Source organism: Thunnus maccoyii, chromosome 14 (assembly GCF_910596095.1).
Source record: "Thunnus maccoyii chromosome 14, fThuMac1.1, whole genome shotgun sequence".
NCBI classification, from domain to species: Eukaryota; Metazoa; Chordata; class Actinopteri; order Scombriformes; family Scombridae; genus Thunnus; species Thunnus maccoyii.
In genome coordinates, this window is record NC_056546.1 from 526,105 (window position 1) to 545,286 (window position 19,182).

Genomic DNA, 19,182 nt, shown 5'->3' on the forward strand with positions numbered 1-19,182 from the left:
TTCTCATGCTCTTCATCAATAACTGGAGTTTGATCAGTTGTAATAAAGTCGTCTTTTCCCTGATGAAGACCAGAGATGAGGGTTAAAGCTCCAGATGACACTTAGTGAAGATGATTATTAGTGAATGATCCCTCCAGCATTTCTTTTATTTCTTTGATAAATTCTTTGTAGTTTAAACAAATATTAGATAATTAGCTTCATTTTTGATTTGAAGGCTTCCTTCATGTTGATGAAGCGCTCTGAAACCTCCGTACTGCCCTCACAGTTACTGATGATAGATAAAAGTGTTTTCAGCAGTAATGAGTGAAAGCTTGTGTGAGACAGAGAACAGATTGTTTAAACTCCAACAGTCAAACTGTTTGTAATGAATTCATCAGCTGCTGGTTTATGTTGCCTCTTTATTCCCTGATGAGTCTTTAGGGATCAAACCTGCTCTCAGGGGGGAACACGCCTCCTCTTTTCACTGAGTGCGTGCAGCCGACACTTCCACGCCGGAATAATCAATGAACCCATCGAGTCTTTTTAAACACGGGGCGGGAAATCAATCAGCAGCAACGGAGGGTCATGAAAGTTTAATTAGATGTGAAGAGGAAGGAAAGGAAGAGAAGACGCCAATTGTTCAGAGTTTTTATCGTTTAAATGATAAATCTCTTGGTTTTTGTTGCTTATGTAACAGTTTAAGATGCTTCAACGATGAAACCAAGACAGTCAGTTTGGTTCCTGCCATAACCAGCTTCTATTAAAACCAGTTAAAAATCTATAAAATAGTAAAACCAAAGCTAGAGGAGGGAGCTGATAGACGTCGTACTGCGGCGTCGCGTCCACCAGCCACGGTGAGAAGAGCTGGAGGTCGGCTATCAACAAACAACAACAAGACAGAAAACATCACAAACTAAACAAACTAAACAATGTGGCACCAAAAGACCCAAAAATAACCTCCCAGACTCCAAATACCCCCATAAACCACAGCACAAGGAAACAAAGAGTTAAAAACCTCTAAAAACAACAACGATTAAAACTAAACTTAAACCTAAAATCAACGGTGCTGCCTGTAAAAACACACAAAGAGAAACTGGATTCTACAAATATAACGTTCTTACTTTGAATCGGGTATTTAAGAGACTAATTTGTCCTTTTTTTTCAGCACATAAAATCACGACGTGACCACAGTCGGTTTATAAAGATGGACGTAGCGAAGCGTGACGTCACCTGCTGGGCGGGCTGGCGCCATGTTTCCTGTTTGGAGTCGGGAGCTTCCAGATGAGGAAAGACGCTACGCTAGCTCAGACCCAAGCTAACGCTAGCTTACTGAGAACGTGTTAGCTAACGTTAGCTAACTAACGGGGAGCCAGCTGTCAATCAACACCCAGACAGCAGACATCAAAGCTACTATAAGTCTTTAAATCTTATTAACGGAGCAATAATTTCCTAAATGACTTTAGAGACTGAGACCAGAATGAACAGATTTATGAACTCAGTATTTTATGAGAGAACTTTATCTACAGTGATTATTTAAAGCGGCTGTCAGTGTTTGGGCCTCGATATACCTGCGTTCAGGTCCAGTTTAAAAATGAAACTATACATTTATGAGGAGCGGAGCCAATGAGCTCTGAGCTGAGAGACAGAGACGGAGAAGTCAAGAGGAAGCACCTCCTACGTGGCCGCCACAGGGGGCGGGGCAGGATTACATCACCTGACAGAGCTCTGTTGTACATTTAGTGAACTCTGTATGATGTCAGAGTCAATCAGTGAGCTTTAAACCTGATTAGTGATGATTACAGTCCTTCGACACGCAACGCTGCGCTGCTGCGGCCAGTCCTGCAGTCTGCAGACAGACAGCATGCAAATTAATTACAAAAGGCAGAAATAAAACGATAAAGACATGAAAGATGAAGATAAACTCTGAGCGAGGATAAAAAGCTCAGAGGAACAAAAAGAATAAAAGACCTTAATCTGAAGATTATTCAAACCCACATAATCAATCAATCTCCTTCCTCATATAATGGTAATCCACATTGTCTTTAAAACTGAACATAAGTTTCTGTGGTTTACACACACACACACACACACACACACACACACACACACACACACACACATACACAGTTTAATCCAACCTCAGCACCTTATTTCAGCTTACACGAGTCAAACTGATGTTCTGGTTTTGTAAAAACCTTTATAATCTGAAAAACTCTGAAACAAGCAAACCTGCGTCATCGACAAATCTGCAGAAGAAGAGTGAGAGTGTGTGTGTGTGTGTGTGAGTGTGTGTGTGTGTGTGTGTGAGTGTGTGAGTGTGTGTGTTTGTGTGTGTGTGTGTGTGTGTGTGTGTGTGTGTGTGTGTGTGTGTGTGTTTGTGTGTGTGTGTGTTTGTGTGTGTGTGTGTGTGTGTTTGTGTGTGTGTGTTTGTGTGTGTGTGTGTGTGTGTGTGTGTGTGTGTGTGTGTGAGTGTGTGTGTGTGTGTGTTGGCATTTTCCTGGAATTTGAATTAAAAAATATAAGCAGAGTAAAAACTTAATGGAAGTAATAATATAAGAAAAGGAAATCTGTTATATGAAGGCTTAAATAAAAAGTGTTCAATTGTCAATCAATTAGATTTTTAATCCCATAAAATTATAATTTTGTGCAAACAAGATTCTAACTCGAACACACAAATTATTATTTTATTATCTCTCGTTAGCATCTTGTTTGCTCTCTTCTGTGCAACAAGATAACTGGATCTGTTATGTTGTTGGAAAATAAATCTTGTCTGAACGAGATATTAACTTGTGCAACCAAGAAATGGAACCTGTGTGAACAAGATCATAATAAATATGTAATAATAACAAAGTCTAAACCTTGTGTGAGCAATATAACAAGATAAAAACACAACTGATCTTGTTTACAGCATCGCGTGCAAATGTGGGTTTAATATATATGTATTAATATATGTGTTTAATATATATGTATTAATATATGTGTTTAATATATATGTGTTAATATATGTTTAATATCTCGAGATCATACAAGAAGCTGTTCTGTTCAACCTGCGTAAAATAACACGATGTTATTACATGCAGGTGATTTATGAGGTGATTTTTGTCTCATCAGGAGGAGGCGGGTTGGTCGGATAATCAGCTGGTAAAAAGCTGCAGCGCAGCAGCAAAGTTGTTCCAGACGACCAACCGGACATTTTAACGGAGAATTGTAACGTCACGTCTGTAATTCTTGATATTTTTACTGCATTTTAGTGTTTTAAACCAAACTAGGATCTTTCCTTAACTAAACCAGCAGAATTTTGTTCAATATGATAAAAAACAAGATAAGACTCCTTCACGAACAAGATCTAACTTGTAGTTTTTAGTTAAAGTATTTTGATTGTTGAACTCATCAGTTCTCATGTAAAATGCATCAATTTAAAGGAAAAGTTCAACATTTTGGGAGCAAGAGTCTGTTCCTGTGTGAGAGTTATGTTATGGTTATATTAGGGTTAGTGTGTGATGAAGATGGTTATGGTTATATTAGGGTTAGTGTGTGATGAAGATGGGTTATGGTTATATTAGGGTTAGTGTGTGATGAAGATGGGTTATGGTTATATTAGGGTTAGTGTGTGATGAAGATGAGTTATGGTTATATTAGGGTTAGTGTGTGATGAAGATGAGTTATGGTTATATTAGGGTTAGTGTGTGATGAAGATGGGTTATGGTTATATTAGGGTTAGTGTGTGATGAAGATGGGTTATGGTTATATTAGGGTTAGTGTGTGATGAAGATGGGTTATGGTTATATTAGGGTTAGTGTGTGATGAAGATGAGTTATGGTTATATTAGGGTTAGTGTGTGATGAAGATGGGTTATGGTTATATTAGGGTTAGTGTGTGATGAAGATGAGTTATGGTTATATTAGGGTTAGTGTGTGATGAAGATGGGTTATGGTTATATTAGGGTTAGTGTGTGATGAAGATGGGGTATGGTTATATTAGGGTTAATGTGTGATGAAGATGGTTATGGTTATATTAGGGTTAATGTGTGATGAAGATGGGTTATGGTTATATTAGGGTTAATGTGTGATGAAGATGGGGTATGGTTATATTAGGGTTAATGTGTGATGAAGATGGGTTATGGTTATATTAGGGTTAGTGTGTGATGAAGATGGTTATGGTTATATTAGGGTTAATGTGTGATGAAGATGGGGTATGGTTATATTAGGGTTAGTGTGTGATGAAGATGGTTATGGTTATATTAGGGTTAGTGTGTGATGAAGATGGTTATGGTTATATTAGGGTTAATGTGTGATGAAGATGGGTTATGGTTATATTAGGGTTAATGTGTGATGAAGATGGGTTATGGTTATATTAGGGTTAATGTGTGATGAAGATGGGGTATGGTTATATTAGGGTTAGTGTGTGATGAAGATGGTTATGGTTATATTAGGGTTAGTGTGTGATGAAGATGGTTATGGTTATATTAGGGTTAGTGTGTGATGAAGATGGTTATGGTTATATTAGGGTTAGTGTGTGATGAAGATGGTTATGGTTATATTAGGGTTAGTGTGTGATGAAGATGAGTTATGGTTATATTAGGGTTAGTGTGTGATGAAGATGGGTTATGGTTATATTAGGGTTAGTGTGTGATGAAGATGGGTTATGGTTATATTAGGGTTAGTGTGTGATGAAGATGGGTTATGGTTATATTAGGGTTAGTGTGTGATGAAGATGGTTATGATTATATTAGGGTTAGTGTGTGATGAAGATGGGTTATGGTTATATTAGGGTTAGTGTGTGATGAAGATGGTTATGATTATATTAGGGTTAGTGTGTGATGAAGATGGGTTATGGTTATATTAGGGTTAGTGTGTGATGAAGATGGGTTATGGTTATATTAGGGTTAGTGTGTGATGAAGATGGGTTATGGTTATATTAGGGTTAGTGTGTGATGAAGATGGGTTATGGTTATATTAGGGTTAGTGTGTGATGAAGATGGTTATGGTTATATTAGGGTTAGTGTGTGATGAAGATGGGTTATGGTTATATTAGGGTTAGTGTGTGATGAAGATGGTTATGGTTATATTAGGGTTAGTGTGTGATGAAGATGGTTATGGTTATATTAGGGCTAGTGTGTGATGAAGATGAGTTATGGTTATATTAGGGTTAGTGTGTGATGAAGATGGGTTATGGTTATATTAGGGTTAGTGTGTGATGAAGATGGTTATGGTTATATTAGGGTTAGTGTGTGATGAAGATGGGTTATGGTTATATTAGGGTTAATGTGTGATGAAGATGGTTATGGTTATATTAGGGTTAGTGTGTGATGAAGATGGTTATGGTTATATTAGGGCTAGTGTGTGATGAAGATGGGTTATGGTTATATTAGGGTTAGTGTGTGATGAAGATGGGTTATGGTTATATTAGGGTTAGTGTGTGATGAAGATGGTTATGGTTATATTAGGGTTAGTGTGTGATGAAGATGGTTATGGTTATATTAGGGCTAGTGTGTGATGAAGATGGGTTATGGTTATATTAGGGTTAGTGTGTGATGAAGATGGGTTATGGTTATATTAGGGTTAGTGTGTGATGAAGATGGGTTATGGTTATATTAGGGTTAGTGTGTGATGAAGATGAGTTATGGTTATATTAGGGTTAGTGTGTGATGAAGATGGTTATGGTTATATTAGGGTTAATGTGTGATGAAGATGGTTATGGTTATATTAGGGTTAGTGTGTGATGAAGATGGTTATGGTTATATTAGGGTTAGTGTGTGATGAAGATGGTTATGATTATATTAGGGTTAGTGTGTGATGAAGATGGTTATGGTTATATTAGGGTTAGTGTGTGATGAAGATGGGTTATGGTTATATTAGGGTTAATGTGTGATGAAGATGGTTATGGTTATATTAGGGTTAATGTGTGATGAAGATGGGTTATGGTTATATTAGGGTTAATGTGTGATGAAGATGGTTATGGTTATATTAGGGTTAATGTGTGATGAAGATGGGTTATGGTTATATTAGGGTTAGTGTGTGATGAAGATGGGTTATGGTTATATTAGGGTTAATGTGTGATGAAGATGGGTTATGGTTATATTAGGGTTAATGTGTGATGAAGATGGTTATGATTATATTAGGGCTAGTGTGTGATGAAGATGGGTTATGGTTATATTAGGGTTAGTGTGTGATGAAGATGGGTTATGGTTATATTAGGGTTAGTGTGTGATGAAGATGGGTTATGGTTATATTAGGGTTAATGTGTGATGAAGATGGGTTATGGTTATATTAGGGTTAATGTGTGATGAAGATGGGTTATGATTATATTAGGGTTAATGTGTGATGAAGATGGGTTATGGTTATATTAGGGTTAGTGTGTGATGAAGATGGGTTATGGTTATATTAGGGTTAATGTGTGATGAAGATGGGTTATGGTTATATTAGGGTTAGTGTGTGATGAAGATGGGTTATGATTATATTAGGGTTAGTGTGTGATGAAGATGGGTTATGGTTATATTAGGGTTAGTGTGTGATGAAGATGGGTTATGGTTATATTAGGGTTAATGTGTGATGAAGATGGGTTATGGTTATATTAGGGTTAGTGTGTGATGAAGATGGTTATGATTATATTAGGGCTAGTGTGTGATGAAGATGGGTTATGGTTATATTAGGGTTAGTGTGTGATGAAGATGGGTTATGGTTATATTAGGGTTAGTGTGTGATGAAGATGGTTATGGTTATATTAGGGTTAATGTGTGATGAAGATGGGTTTCAGTCTCTGTCTCTGCGTTATGAGCTGCTGCTTTACAGCATTTTCCTGGATGTGGACACCAGACGGACGCTGGACTCCAGATGTTTCAGCTCTCTATGAAGCTTTTCTCAGCGTCTCCTCAGTAATCAAACTCACACTCAGTAATTCCCTCCAGCTTAATTAATTACTGAGCCTGTCACAGATCTTCATCAGCCTGACATCTCTGTACTGTCCATCGGATGAAACGTTACTATATTTTTCATCCTTTACGTTTTTATAAACGGATTATTGGAAAAGTTTATTTTCTTATTTGTGTGATTTACAGATACAGTTTTTCTTTCTGTCTTACTTCTGTCTTTGTGAGGACCAGTTTCAGTTTTAGACCCTTGAAGTGAGGACATTTAGAATTAAGGGATGGATTTTGTTAATGAGTACAATCTTCAGAGAATAGAGGAAGGAGCAGCTTTCTCTTCAGTTTATAGATGAGAAGTCAGCGGTTAGTGTTTCTGGCTGATGGTTCTGAATAACCTTCATGTAAAGGGTTAAAAAATAGTCGTCCCCAAATCTATATCAATATCTACATCTATCTATATTTATATATCATTTATGTATGATCAAAAGAATAAGAATAGTCTGTTATTTAGTTAGATTAGGGTCATTGTGACACATTTGCATAGTTTTCACACAGAAAGCATTCAAAACATTTGACATATTTACATCCTCACTTCCAAACTCTTCAGTTTATGTTCAAACACTAACATGTATTCATACGGATCAGAACCACACTGAAATACATCTATATTCAACCAAAAAACAAGACGAAAGCTTTCTTGCTGCATTTCTATGACTCGTTCCTGTAGATACACTGTAGTACGTTCTATAGAGAGCTACACATCTGACTGTATTTACGCTATATACACATTTATGCACTATCAACCATTAAACTACATATAAACACAATATACACATTTATACACTATCAACCATTAAACTACATATAAACACAATATAAACATTTATACACTATCAACCATTAAACTACATCAACACAATATACACATTTATACACTATCAACTATTAAACTACATATAAACACAATATAAACATTTATACACTATCAACCATTAAACTACATCAACACAATATACACATTTATACACTATCAACCATTAAACTACATATAAACACAATATAAACATTTATACACTATCAACCATTAAACTACATAAACACAATATACACATTTATACACTATCAACCATTAAACTACATATAAACACAATATACACATTTATGCACTATCAACCATTAAACTACATATAAACACAATATACACATTTATACACTATCAACCATTAAACTACATATAAACACAATATACACATTTATACACTATCAACCATTAAACTACATATAAACACAATATACACATTTATACACTATCAACCATTAAACTACATATAAACACAATATACACATTTATACACTATCAACCATTAAACTACATATAAACACAATATAAACATTTATACACTATCAACCATTAAACTACATACAAACACAATATACACATTTATACACTATCAACCATTAAACTACATAAACACAATATACACATTTATACACTATCAACCATTAAACTACATATAAACACAATATACACATTTATACACTATCAACCATTAAACTACATAAACACAATATACACATTTATACACTATCAACCATTAAACTACATATAAACACAATATACACATTTATACACTATCAACCATTAAACTACATATAAACACAATATACACATTTATACACTATCAACCATTAAACTACATATAAACACAATATAAACATTTATACACTATCAACCATTAAACTACATATAAACACAATATACACATTTATACACTATCAACCATTAAACTACATATAAACACAATATACACATTTATACACTATCAACCATTAAACTACATATAAACACAATATAAACATTTATACACTATCAACCATTAAACTACATACAAACACAATATACACATTTATACACTATCAACCATTAATCTACATAAACACAATATACACATTTATACTGTATCGACCATTAAACTACATATAAACACAATATACACATTTATACACTATCAACCATTAAACTACATATAAACACAATATACACATTTATACACTATCAACCATTAAACTACATAAACATAATATACACATTTATACACTATCAACCATTAAACTACATAAACACAATATACACATTTATACTGTATCGACCATTAAAACTACATAAACACAATATACACATTTATACACTATCAACTATTAAAACTACATAAACACTATATACACATTTATACACTATCAACCATTAAACTACATAAACACTATATACACATTTATACACTATCAACTATTAAACTACATAAACACAATATACACATTTATACACTATCAACCATTAAACTACATATAAACACAATATACACATTTATACACTATCAACCATTAAACTACATAAACACAATATAAACATTTATACACTATCAACCATTAAACTACATAAACACAATATACACATTTATACACTATCAACCATTAAACTACATAAACACAATATACACATTTATACACTATCAACCATTAAACTACATATAAACACAATATACACATTTATACACTATCAACCATTAAACTACATAAACACAATATACACATTTATGCACTATCAACCATTAAACTACATATAAATACAATATACACATTTATACACTATCAACCATTAAACTACATATAAACACAATATACACATTTATACACTATCAACCATTAAACTACATAAACACAATATACACATTTATACACTATCAACCATTAAACTACATATACACAATATACACATTTATACACTATCAACCATTAAACTACATAAACACAATATACACATTTATACTGTATCGACCATTAAAACTACATATACACAATATAAACATTTATGCACTATCAACCATTAAAACTACATAAACACAATATACACATTTATGCACTATCAACCATTAAACTACATATAAACACAATATACACATTTATGCACTATCAACCATTAAACTACATAAACACAATATACACATTTATACACTATCAACCATTAAACTACATATAAACACAATATACACATTTATGCACTATCAACCATTAAACTACATAAACACAATATACACATTTATACACTATCAACCATTAAACTACATAAACACAATATACACATTTATACACTATCAACCATTAAACTACATAAACACAATATACACATTTATACTGTATCGACCATTAAAACTACATATACACAATATAAACATTTATGCACTATCAACCATTAAACTACATATAAACACAATATACACATTTATACACTATCAACCATTAAACTACATATAAACACAATATACACATTTATACACTATCAACCATTAAACTACATAAACACAATATACACATTTATACACTATCAACCATTAAACTACATATAAACACAATATACACATTTATACACTATCAACCATTAAACTACATATAAACACAATATACACATTTATACACTATCAACCATTAAACTACATATAAACACAATATAAACATTTATACACTATCAACCATTAAACTACATATAAACACAATATACACATTTATACACTATCAACCATTAAACTACATATAAACACAATATACACATTTATACACTATCAACCATTAAACTACATATAAACACAATATAAACATTTATACACTATCAACCATTAAACTACATAAACACAATATACACATTTATACACTATCAACCATTAAACTACATATAAACACAATATACACATTTATACACTATCAACCATTAATCTACATAAACACAATATACACATTTATACTGTATCGACCATTAAACTACATAAACACAATATACACATTTATGCACTATCAACCATTAAACTACATATAAATACAATATACACATTTATACACTATCAACCATTAAACTACATATAAACACAATATACACATTTATACACTATCAACCATTAAACTACATAAACACAATATACACATTTATACACTATCAACCATTAAACTACATATACACAATATACACATTTATACACTATCAACCATTAAACTACATAAACACAATATACACATTTATACTGTATCGACCATTAAAACTACATATACACAATATAAACATTTATGCACTATCAACCATTAAAACTACATAAACACAATATACACATTTATGCACTATCAACCATTAAACTACATATAAACACAATATACACATTTATGCACTATCAACCATTAAACTACATAAACACAATATACACATTTATACACTATCAACCATTAAACTACATATAAACACAATATACACATTTATGCACTATCAACCATTAAACTACATAAACACAATATACACATTTATACACTATCAACCATTAAACTACATAAACACAATATACACATTTATACACTATCAACCATTAAACTACATAAACACAATATACACATTTATACTGTATCGACCATTAAAACTACATATACACAATATAAACATTTATGCACTATCAACCATTAAACTACATATAAACACAATATACACATTTATACACTATCAACCATTAAACTACATATAAACACAATATACACATTTATACACTATCAACCATTAAACTACATATAAACACAATATACACATTTATACACTATCAACCATTAAACTACATATAAACACAATATACACATTTATACACTATCAACAGTAATATTATCAAAATAGATGTTTAAGTGTTGATGTTATGAATGAAACAGGAGAAGTTCACAGGATTTAGAGAGAAAAATAATAATAATAATAATCCAGAATTTAATTTAATTAAATTTAATAATGAAATAGTTGTTAGTATTGTTTTATTTGTGCCTGATGTTGTTTTGTTGTGTCTGAAACTGTTAATAATTATATAAGTTTCTGTTACACATAAACACAAAATCAGCTGTTTGTTTGTTTCCAGCTTCAGAAAATGAAGCTCCTCATGATGAAAGTCAGTCTGGAAATTAGGGCCAAGTTAGTGTTTAATCCCTCAGGATTGACTGCAGGCTGGCAGGCAGCGTGTGTGTGTGTGTGTGTGTGTGTGTGTGTGTGTGTGTGTGTGTGTGTGTGTGTGTGTGTGTGTGTGTGTGTGTGTGTGTAAGAAGGTAAAAATGGTCAACTGGCTTTAAAAAGCAATTAGAGGAATCTGCTTATCAGAGATAATTAAAGCAAATTTGGGGATGTTTTTTTTTTAAATGCCTCTTTAAGCTCTTTCTGTCTGTTTTCCTTTTTATTTATTTATTTATTTATTTGTGGCCTGATGATGAATCCAAACGTGGCGTCACAGTTTCACTTCGAGTCAGAAATGAAATGCAGATTAAAGATATTAAAGCTATAAATCATTTAAACGGAGAGAAAATGAGAAAATAACATTTTTAATGTCATTATCATTTATTTATGTTCAGATATCAAGTTCAAGTAAAAAAATGTAAAAATATATTTTAAAAACTTGTGTTTTGTAACAAAAAACAAACGTTATATATTAATTATTGACATATGATTTTATTCTATCAGCTGTCAGTTGATCAATTATTTGTTTTAACCAACAATAAAAAAAGGATCAGAGTAAAATAAACAGATTGACAACAGAGAACAATTACAAGAAACCTGAGTTTAATATTTGAATAAAGATGTTAAAAAGAAACAGATTTGAATGAATGAAGTTTTCATTTCCTGTTTACAGGTTCGATGTTTAAAACCAGTTTTAAAACGGAAACATTTATTTATTACATATGTTTAATAGTTCAGAAAGCATCAGGTGGAAAAACGCTCACTATTAATATTTTCTCTTCTAATGTTTCTGTTTATTTTCATTTTAATGGGAATATTGACGTCATCAGGGACAGAGTTTTTTTATTCTTATTATTTTTATATTATAGTTTTTTTCATGTATTCATTTATGTGTTATATGGATTCATCTATTGATCCATCTGGTTTTTACTGTGTGTGTTTGTAGCTGATTGTCTGTTAAATTATATTTTCTTATTGGAAAAAAAAAAATAAATAAAAAAACGGATTTAAAGTTGAAAATGAAATGAAAATAAATCTGAAATAAAGATGTGATCAGAGAGAAGAGGCAGTAAGATTGTTCCCTGACATTTATTGATAATCTTGTGCTTTATGATGTTTTATATAATGTTGTAATAGATCAATAAGAAGAAGAAGAAGAGGAAGATTCTCCAGCAGCTTGAAACAGTTCGACTTATTTTTATTTCATTGTTGATTCTATTTTTCTTTCTTTTCTTGTCATTTTTCCGTTTTTTCTGTTTCTTTTCTGTGTTTTGAAGCGTTTCTGGGAGCAGTTAGTGTCAAATATTATATCATTATTAACTTCTCCTTTTTATTGGAGTGATTGATTGACTATGTGTTGCTTTCTGCTGTTTTTCTGTCAGTTTGTGGTTTTCAAGCGAGTTTAAAGAGCTTCCGGTTCTGAATTATAAACACATTCGATGTTATTATGAATCTTATTTGAAACCAAATGTTCCGCGTCGTTTGAAGGTTTTTATTCCTTTTTATTTCTTCTCTGTCAATAAAGAGCCAAACGGTCAGTATTTCCTCTCCGGGCTTCCTTCTGTGTCTGATACTGTCATTGATTAGTGTATAAAGTCCTGTCTGACGTCACATCTGTGCCGCTCCTCGCTGATCAAAGATAAACAACAGAAATGAAAAACTCTCCTCTTCTGTCCGGGGGGAGAAAATCCTGATCGGATTGAGGGGAAATTGGTGGCAATGAATCCTCCGGGATTGAGGAGAAACTCCCCCAGCTGCAGCTCTCACTTGTGATTGGCTGTCGCTGTGATCCCCGGAGAGCGGAGTCAGATAAAGGACTGTCCCGCTCTGTCCATCATCATCTTCATCCTCCTCATCACCCTCACTTGAGAAGAACAGCTGATGAGCAGCATGACGGGCCGGGAGGAAATCAGCGAGGAGAAGCCCAAAGTCAAGATGTTATCTCCGGGCTTCGGGATCGATAAGTCCCGACTGCACGGCTCCGGGTTCCGGTCTAAAGGCTTCGCCATCACCGACCTGCTTGGCCTGGAGTCGGACCTGCAGGCGCGGCAGCAGCCCGGTGGCCCCCCGGGGCCTCCCTCCGGCCCCGGCGCGGAGCCGCAGGGAGCCGGCGGCGGCGGCGGGCTGGGCGGCTTCTCCTTCCAGGGAGGGTCGCTGCCGCTCGGCCTCGGCTTCCTGTGCAGCCTGGCGGCGCAGCAGCCCGCCGGAGCTCCGTGCTTCCTGCCGGGACACCTGCCGCTGCTGCAGGCGCGCGCAGACAGCACCTACCTGCACAACCTGGAGGCCCAGAGGGACGCTTACTCCGGTACGGCTCGGCTCGGCTCGGCTCGGGTTTTAACACGTTGTGATTGTGGAGCTGTTCTCCTGATGTGGTGCTGAAACTGGATCATTAACACGCCGGGTTTTGTTCTAAACAGCACAACTGAACTTTTCAGTCGCCGTTTTGATTTTTTTCTTCTGTTAAAACACAGTTTAGATTTATTCTCTGTCTCTAAAAATATATTTTTATATCTCGGCTTAAAGTTTAAATTATTCTTTTTTAACTGATTATTTTCCTGTAAACTTTTTAAAGTTAATTTCTGTAAAAAAATCTTTCGGTTCGGCTCAGTTCGGGTTTCTATTTATTTTGTGTTAAACTCGTTGTTTTCTGGCCTGCAGGTTGTTCTTACTCTCATTCCTGGAACTTTTTAGAACTTTTAGCCTAATTTTTCCTAAATTGCCTTTATTTGGACCCGTTTGCTTCATGTGATTCTGTAAAACAGTCGATGTTTGGGTTCGGCTGGGTTCGGCTGGGTTCGGCTGGGTTCGGCTCGTCTCGGGTTTCATCAGGAGTTCGTTATTGTAAATCAGGAGCTGTCCAGTGTCGTGAGGTTCTGAAAAACGCTTCACTTCAAATAGAAAACAATGTGAAGTGAAACAGAATAAATGAAATATTGAATTATTTTCGACCAGTTTACATTTTTAAAATTCCGGATTATAAATTAATTAAACGTATTTATATGTTTCATTTAAAATTCACGAGACATTCAGATTTTTTTCCAAAATACTTTTTTAATGATTGTTTGAGTTTAAATTGTTAAATGAAGATTTGTGAAAAAAGAAAAGATGAAAAACTTCCGTTTTGTTCCGTGTTTTGTTTTTATTCTTGAAAATATGAAAAACTACACTAAACTTCACTTTATTAACAGTATTATTATGACTTTATTGACAGTATTATTATGACTTTATTGACAGTATTATTATGACTTTATTAACAGTATTATTATGACTTTATTGACAGTATTATTATGACTTTATTGACAGTATTATTATGAATTTATTAACAGTAATCCTTGTTGTTTCAGATGAAGAGTGTCTGTCTGACCGCAACGACTCCAAAAGTTCCGGAAACTCTCAGAAGAGAAAGAAAAGGAGACACAGGTGAGATTTGATTTGATGCTTCATCAGATTCTTCTCTTTTATAGTTTTATGGTCTGAAACTTCGATATTTAAATGGTTGAAAAATGTTCCACAAACGGAGTGATGATGGTTTAAAACAAAGAAAAACAACAAACAGTTAAAGGCTTTATTTTCACTTTTCATCGCACATTATTATATATTAATTATATATTTGAATGTCCCTGAATTAACAAACATATTTCAGATGCAGCCTCTTTCTCTTACTCTCTGAAACGTCCGTGACTTTATATTCTAAATTTAAAAAGTGACTCATTAACTCCTGCAAACGTAATAATTCGCGGTTAGTAGTGGAAGAAATGGCGCCAAATTCACGTTGATTGATTTAAACTCGTAAAACAAGCAGCTCACAGCACACATACGATGATTAATAATGACTGAAACATTTGTATGTTTTTAATAAATAAAACAGAAACATTCAAATATTATATTGAAGAAAGTCAGAAGAGTTCTGACGATGACTGATGAATAGTCATCGTCAGAACTTAAACTCCGTGTTTAGTTCCTGTTCCTGGATCGACCCTCCGTGTGTCGTCGTGTCAGTGTGTGATGTGACTTGTTTCTGCTGCAGGACGGTGTTCACGTCCCACCAGCTGGAGGAGCTGGAGAAAGCTTTCCATGAAGCTCATTATCCCGACGTTTACGCCCGAGAGATGCTGGCCATGAAGACAGAGCTGCCCGAGGACAGAATACAGGTACAGTGACGTCATCCGCACACAGCTGATAGCTCATCAATAACACATTTATTTTACACAGGATGAACTGATCAGACTCCTAAACAAACACACAGCAGGCATCTGTACAGTCTTTATAATATCTATAATAGAAATGAAACAAAAAGCTCACGAGGAGACCGGAAGTTCAATTCTGCATGCAAATCATCAATAAATCAATAAATCAATAAACGCAAAGAAAACTGACAGGAAAAAAAATCGGATCTGATTCTACCGGTAAAATGTTTGAGAGGAAGTGTTTCCCAACATGAGGGTCGGGGTCCCTCATTGGGTCACAAGAGACATCTGAGGGGTCGTAATGGACAGGAAAGAAGAAAAATATCTGACAAAAAAATATAGATTCTTAAGTAAAGCTCCACCAACTAATCAGATTTTTCCGGAGCTTTCAAACACATTTCACAGTCTTCATCAGCAGATTGAGGTTTTTTTTTGTCTCAAACTCAAGAAAATTATATTACATATTTATATCAGTTTTTTCTGACTTTCCTCCATTTTTTTGCATTTTTCTTGTTAAATACTGGAGAGTTTTATATTTTTTTGGTCACTATAAATCCTCCATATCTCATTTAAAGGACACAATCTGATAAGTTTGGAGGGTAAAATCAGTCTTTGGTTGAATTAAAAACAAGTTATCAGAGATGAAGCAGACGCTGCTTTATTTGAAAGTGTCAGAGACTAAAAAGGTTGGGAGGTACGGGATCAAATAAGGGTCAAAAAGTTTGTGAAATAATGTTCAGAAATCATTTTAAAGTCTGTTGAACAGAAACATGAAAAAACTGTGCATGCAATTACACGAAGACGACGAAGAACGAAGTGATTCTGTGAACAGCAGAGTAAAAATGGAAAGAAGAAAAAACTACATTTACAGTGCACATTTCTTATAATTGTACTGATAATTTAAATGTTAATATAATCTGTTCACAAATTTAATTGAAACATTCTCATTTTTTTTACAACTAAAGATCTTTTCTACATTTTCACAAACTTGAATTTCTTGTGTCGTTTTTCCACAGATGATGATTCAACCACAGACTTTGAAACTATTTCTGAGCATCATTTCACAATTATAAATCTTATTGACACTGTTTGACCCCGTACGGAAGCGTCAGTGAATCTTTCTGTCTGTCAGAGTTTGAACTCTTTGTATTTGTGGTTTTTTTATTTTCCAGGTCTGGTTCCAGAACCGGCGGGCGAAGTGGCGAAAGCGTGAGAAATGTTGGGGTCGCAGCAGCGTCATGGCGGAGTACGGCCTGTACGGGGCGATGGTGCGACACTCAATCCCGCTGCCCGAGTCCATCCTCAACTCCGCCAAGAACGGCATGATGGGATCCTGCGCCCCCTGGCTGCTCGGTGAGCCGCATGCACGTCAGTGCCACGCACATGCACCACACCATGCATCAATACACAGGGCTGATATACTTCTGTACACACGGCAACATCAGAACAACTCATCACAGGATAGATTCTCATCTTACACGCAGTTTTTACAGCACAGCTGGGAGGTTTAGACTCAGTTCTTCAGGCTTCACATACGTTCATTATCACGTACAGTCCACAAAGTGTTACACGAAGAAAAAAATGCTCCTAGAAAGATTTATTAATTACAGTTACAACGTCTGAACATCTGGTCTTTATCAGGTTTACACGTCACCAAGAAGTTCATATGAAGGTGTCAGTGACACATCCTGCAGTTCAATACATGCAGATATGATTATTACTGTCAGTGTTTAACCTCCGTACATAAACTGTAGCTTATTAACATACTGTTGATGTAAGAATGCACAGATCCTGATTTATAGATAATAAGCTCATCATGATGTCTGAATGTATAAATATATATTTAGAAACTGTATGTGTGTGTGTTTTATATGTTTTATCAGGACTGACAGGAGGCCTGAAACAAAGTGAAACATGATTAAAATCAGAATCTTTTCAGTAATATTTAAATATGATGATCATGTGATGAGCGTTCAGACTGAACTGAGTCTCTGTCTCTGTCTGTCCTCGCAGGAATGCACAAGAAGTCTCTGGAAATGTCCAAAAAGTGTTCCAGCCCTCCGCCGTCCGACTCGATTCGCTCCGACTCTTTCTGCGACGCCTCGGAGAGGCGGGGCAGTGGCGGCGAGGCCCGGGAGGCGGACCGTGAGGTCAGGGAGGAGGAGGAGCTGCTGAATGAGGAGGAGGAGGAGATGGAGGAGGAGGAGGAGGTGGCCATCGACCTGTCCAGCTCCTCCAAACAGCAGCAGCAGCAGCAGCAGCAGCAGGAGGAGGGCGGCGGCTCGCTAAGGTCCGCCTCCTCGCCGCGGCGGCAGAACAGCAGCGAATCAGATGAACACAGCTGAAGGCCGGAGGAGGAAACGCCATGCTAACATGCAAACATGCTAACAACATGAACTGAGCGGCGGTGCAGCCGTCAGACCTGACAGACCTGATGATGTCACTGTCTGTGTTTATTATCGTATCGTACTGAGAATATGTTTTATATCCTTGTTGTTTTTTTGGGAATATAAGAGACTATTTAATGTTTCCTTCCTGTTGGTTTCTGTGTGTTTTATAGTTCGACTGTCTGACTGAAGCTCTGTGGATGAATGAATGTAATTCAAATGTAATATTTAAAAAAATCTGTTTATTATGATCTTATGGATGCAGAGCAGCAGGTTCAGCAGCTCACTGAATAAAAAACAAAGTATTTTTGGAATCATTGTTTTTGTTTTGATTATTCAACACAGCACAAACACTCAAACATATATTCATTAATTATTTTAATTTTGGCAGCAACAGACTTCCGTATGTTTGCAGTAAAATGTTATAACATTCATAAAGGAATCACTTGAGTTTAATTATTACAATTTGGATTTAAAAAATGCTGTTTTACAGTAAGAATTAGTGGGAATGATACCAGTGATTCAACATATCTCCCAGTATCCAGTCAGAGCAGTTAATGAGGAACATCTGATGTGATCAATACAACAGTTTATCATTATACTGGACTGTCACTAATACATTTAAATTTAACTTGTAACATCTAACACTTAAAAACTAAATACATATAATTAACCTAAATTAAATTACCAGCATTATGTTAAATATCATCAGGGTTTACCTCATGAACTCCACTAGAACCAGCGTCC

General features: G+C 34.8%; 2 protein-coding genes across 3 annotated transcripts in view; both read left to right on the top strand.

Annotated features, from left to right (window-relative positions):
• The window catches only part of LOC121911176, a 374,983-nt gene that overhangs the window by 20,819 nt on the left and 334,982 nt on the right, over positions 1–19,182 (top strand). The gene's annotated exons all lie outside the window — the stretch shown is intronic.
• On the top strand, positions 13,120–18,661 carry vsx1 (visual system homeobox 1 homolog, chx10-like). 2 transcript variants are annotated; one of them, XM_042432508.1, is made up of 5 exons: positions 13,120–14,166; positions 15,206–15,281; positions 15,889–16,012; positions 17,221–17,416; positions 18,062–18,661. In XM_042432508.1, the coding sequence occupies exons 1-5, from the start codon at positions 13,743–13,745 to the stop codon at positions 18,391–18,393; spliced, it is 1,152 nt and encodes a 383-aa protein (XP_042288442.1). In that variant the 5' UTR covers positions 13,120–13,742; the 3' UTR covers positions 18,394–18,661. The 2 variants fall into 2 exon arrangements, with proteins under 2 accessions (XP_042288442.1, XP_042288443.1); XM_042432509.1 differs by having other exon boundaries at positions 17,221–17,401.

Excerpts from the sequence above, each read along its gene's own strand:
- vsx1 (XM_042432508.1), top strand. The coding sequence starts at position 13,743 with ATGAGCAGCATGACGGGCCGGGAGGAAATCAGCGAGGAGAAGCCCAAA. Across the intron at positions 14,167-15,205 it reads CCAGAGGGACGCTTACTCCG|ATGAAGAGTGTCTGTCTGAC; the intron begins GTACGGCTCGGC and ends TTGTTGTTTCAG. Across the intron at positions 15,282-15,888 it reads AGAAAGAAAAGGAGACACAG|GACGGTGTTCACGTCCCACC; the intron begins GTGAGATTTGAT and ends TTTCTGCTGCAG.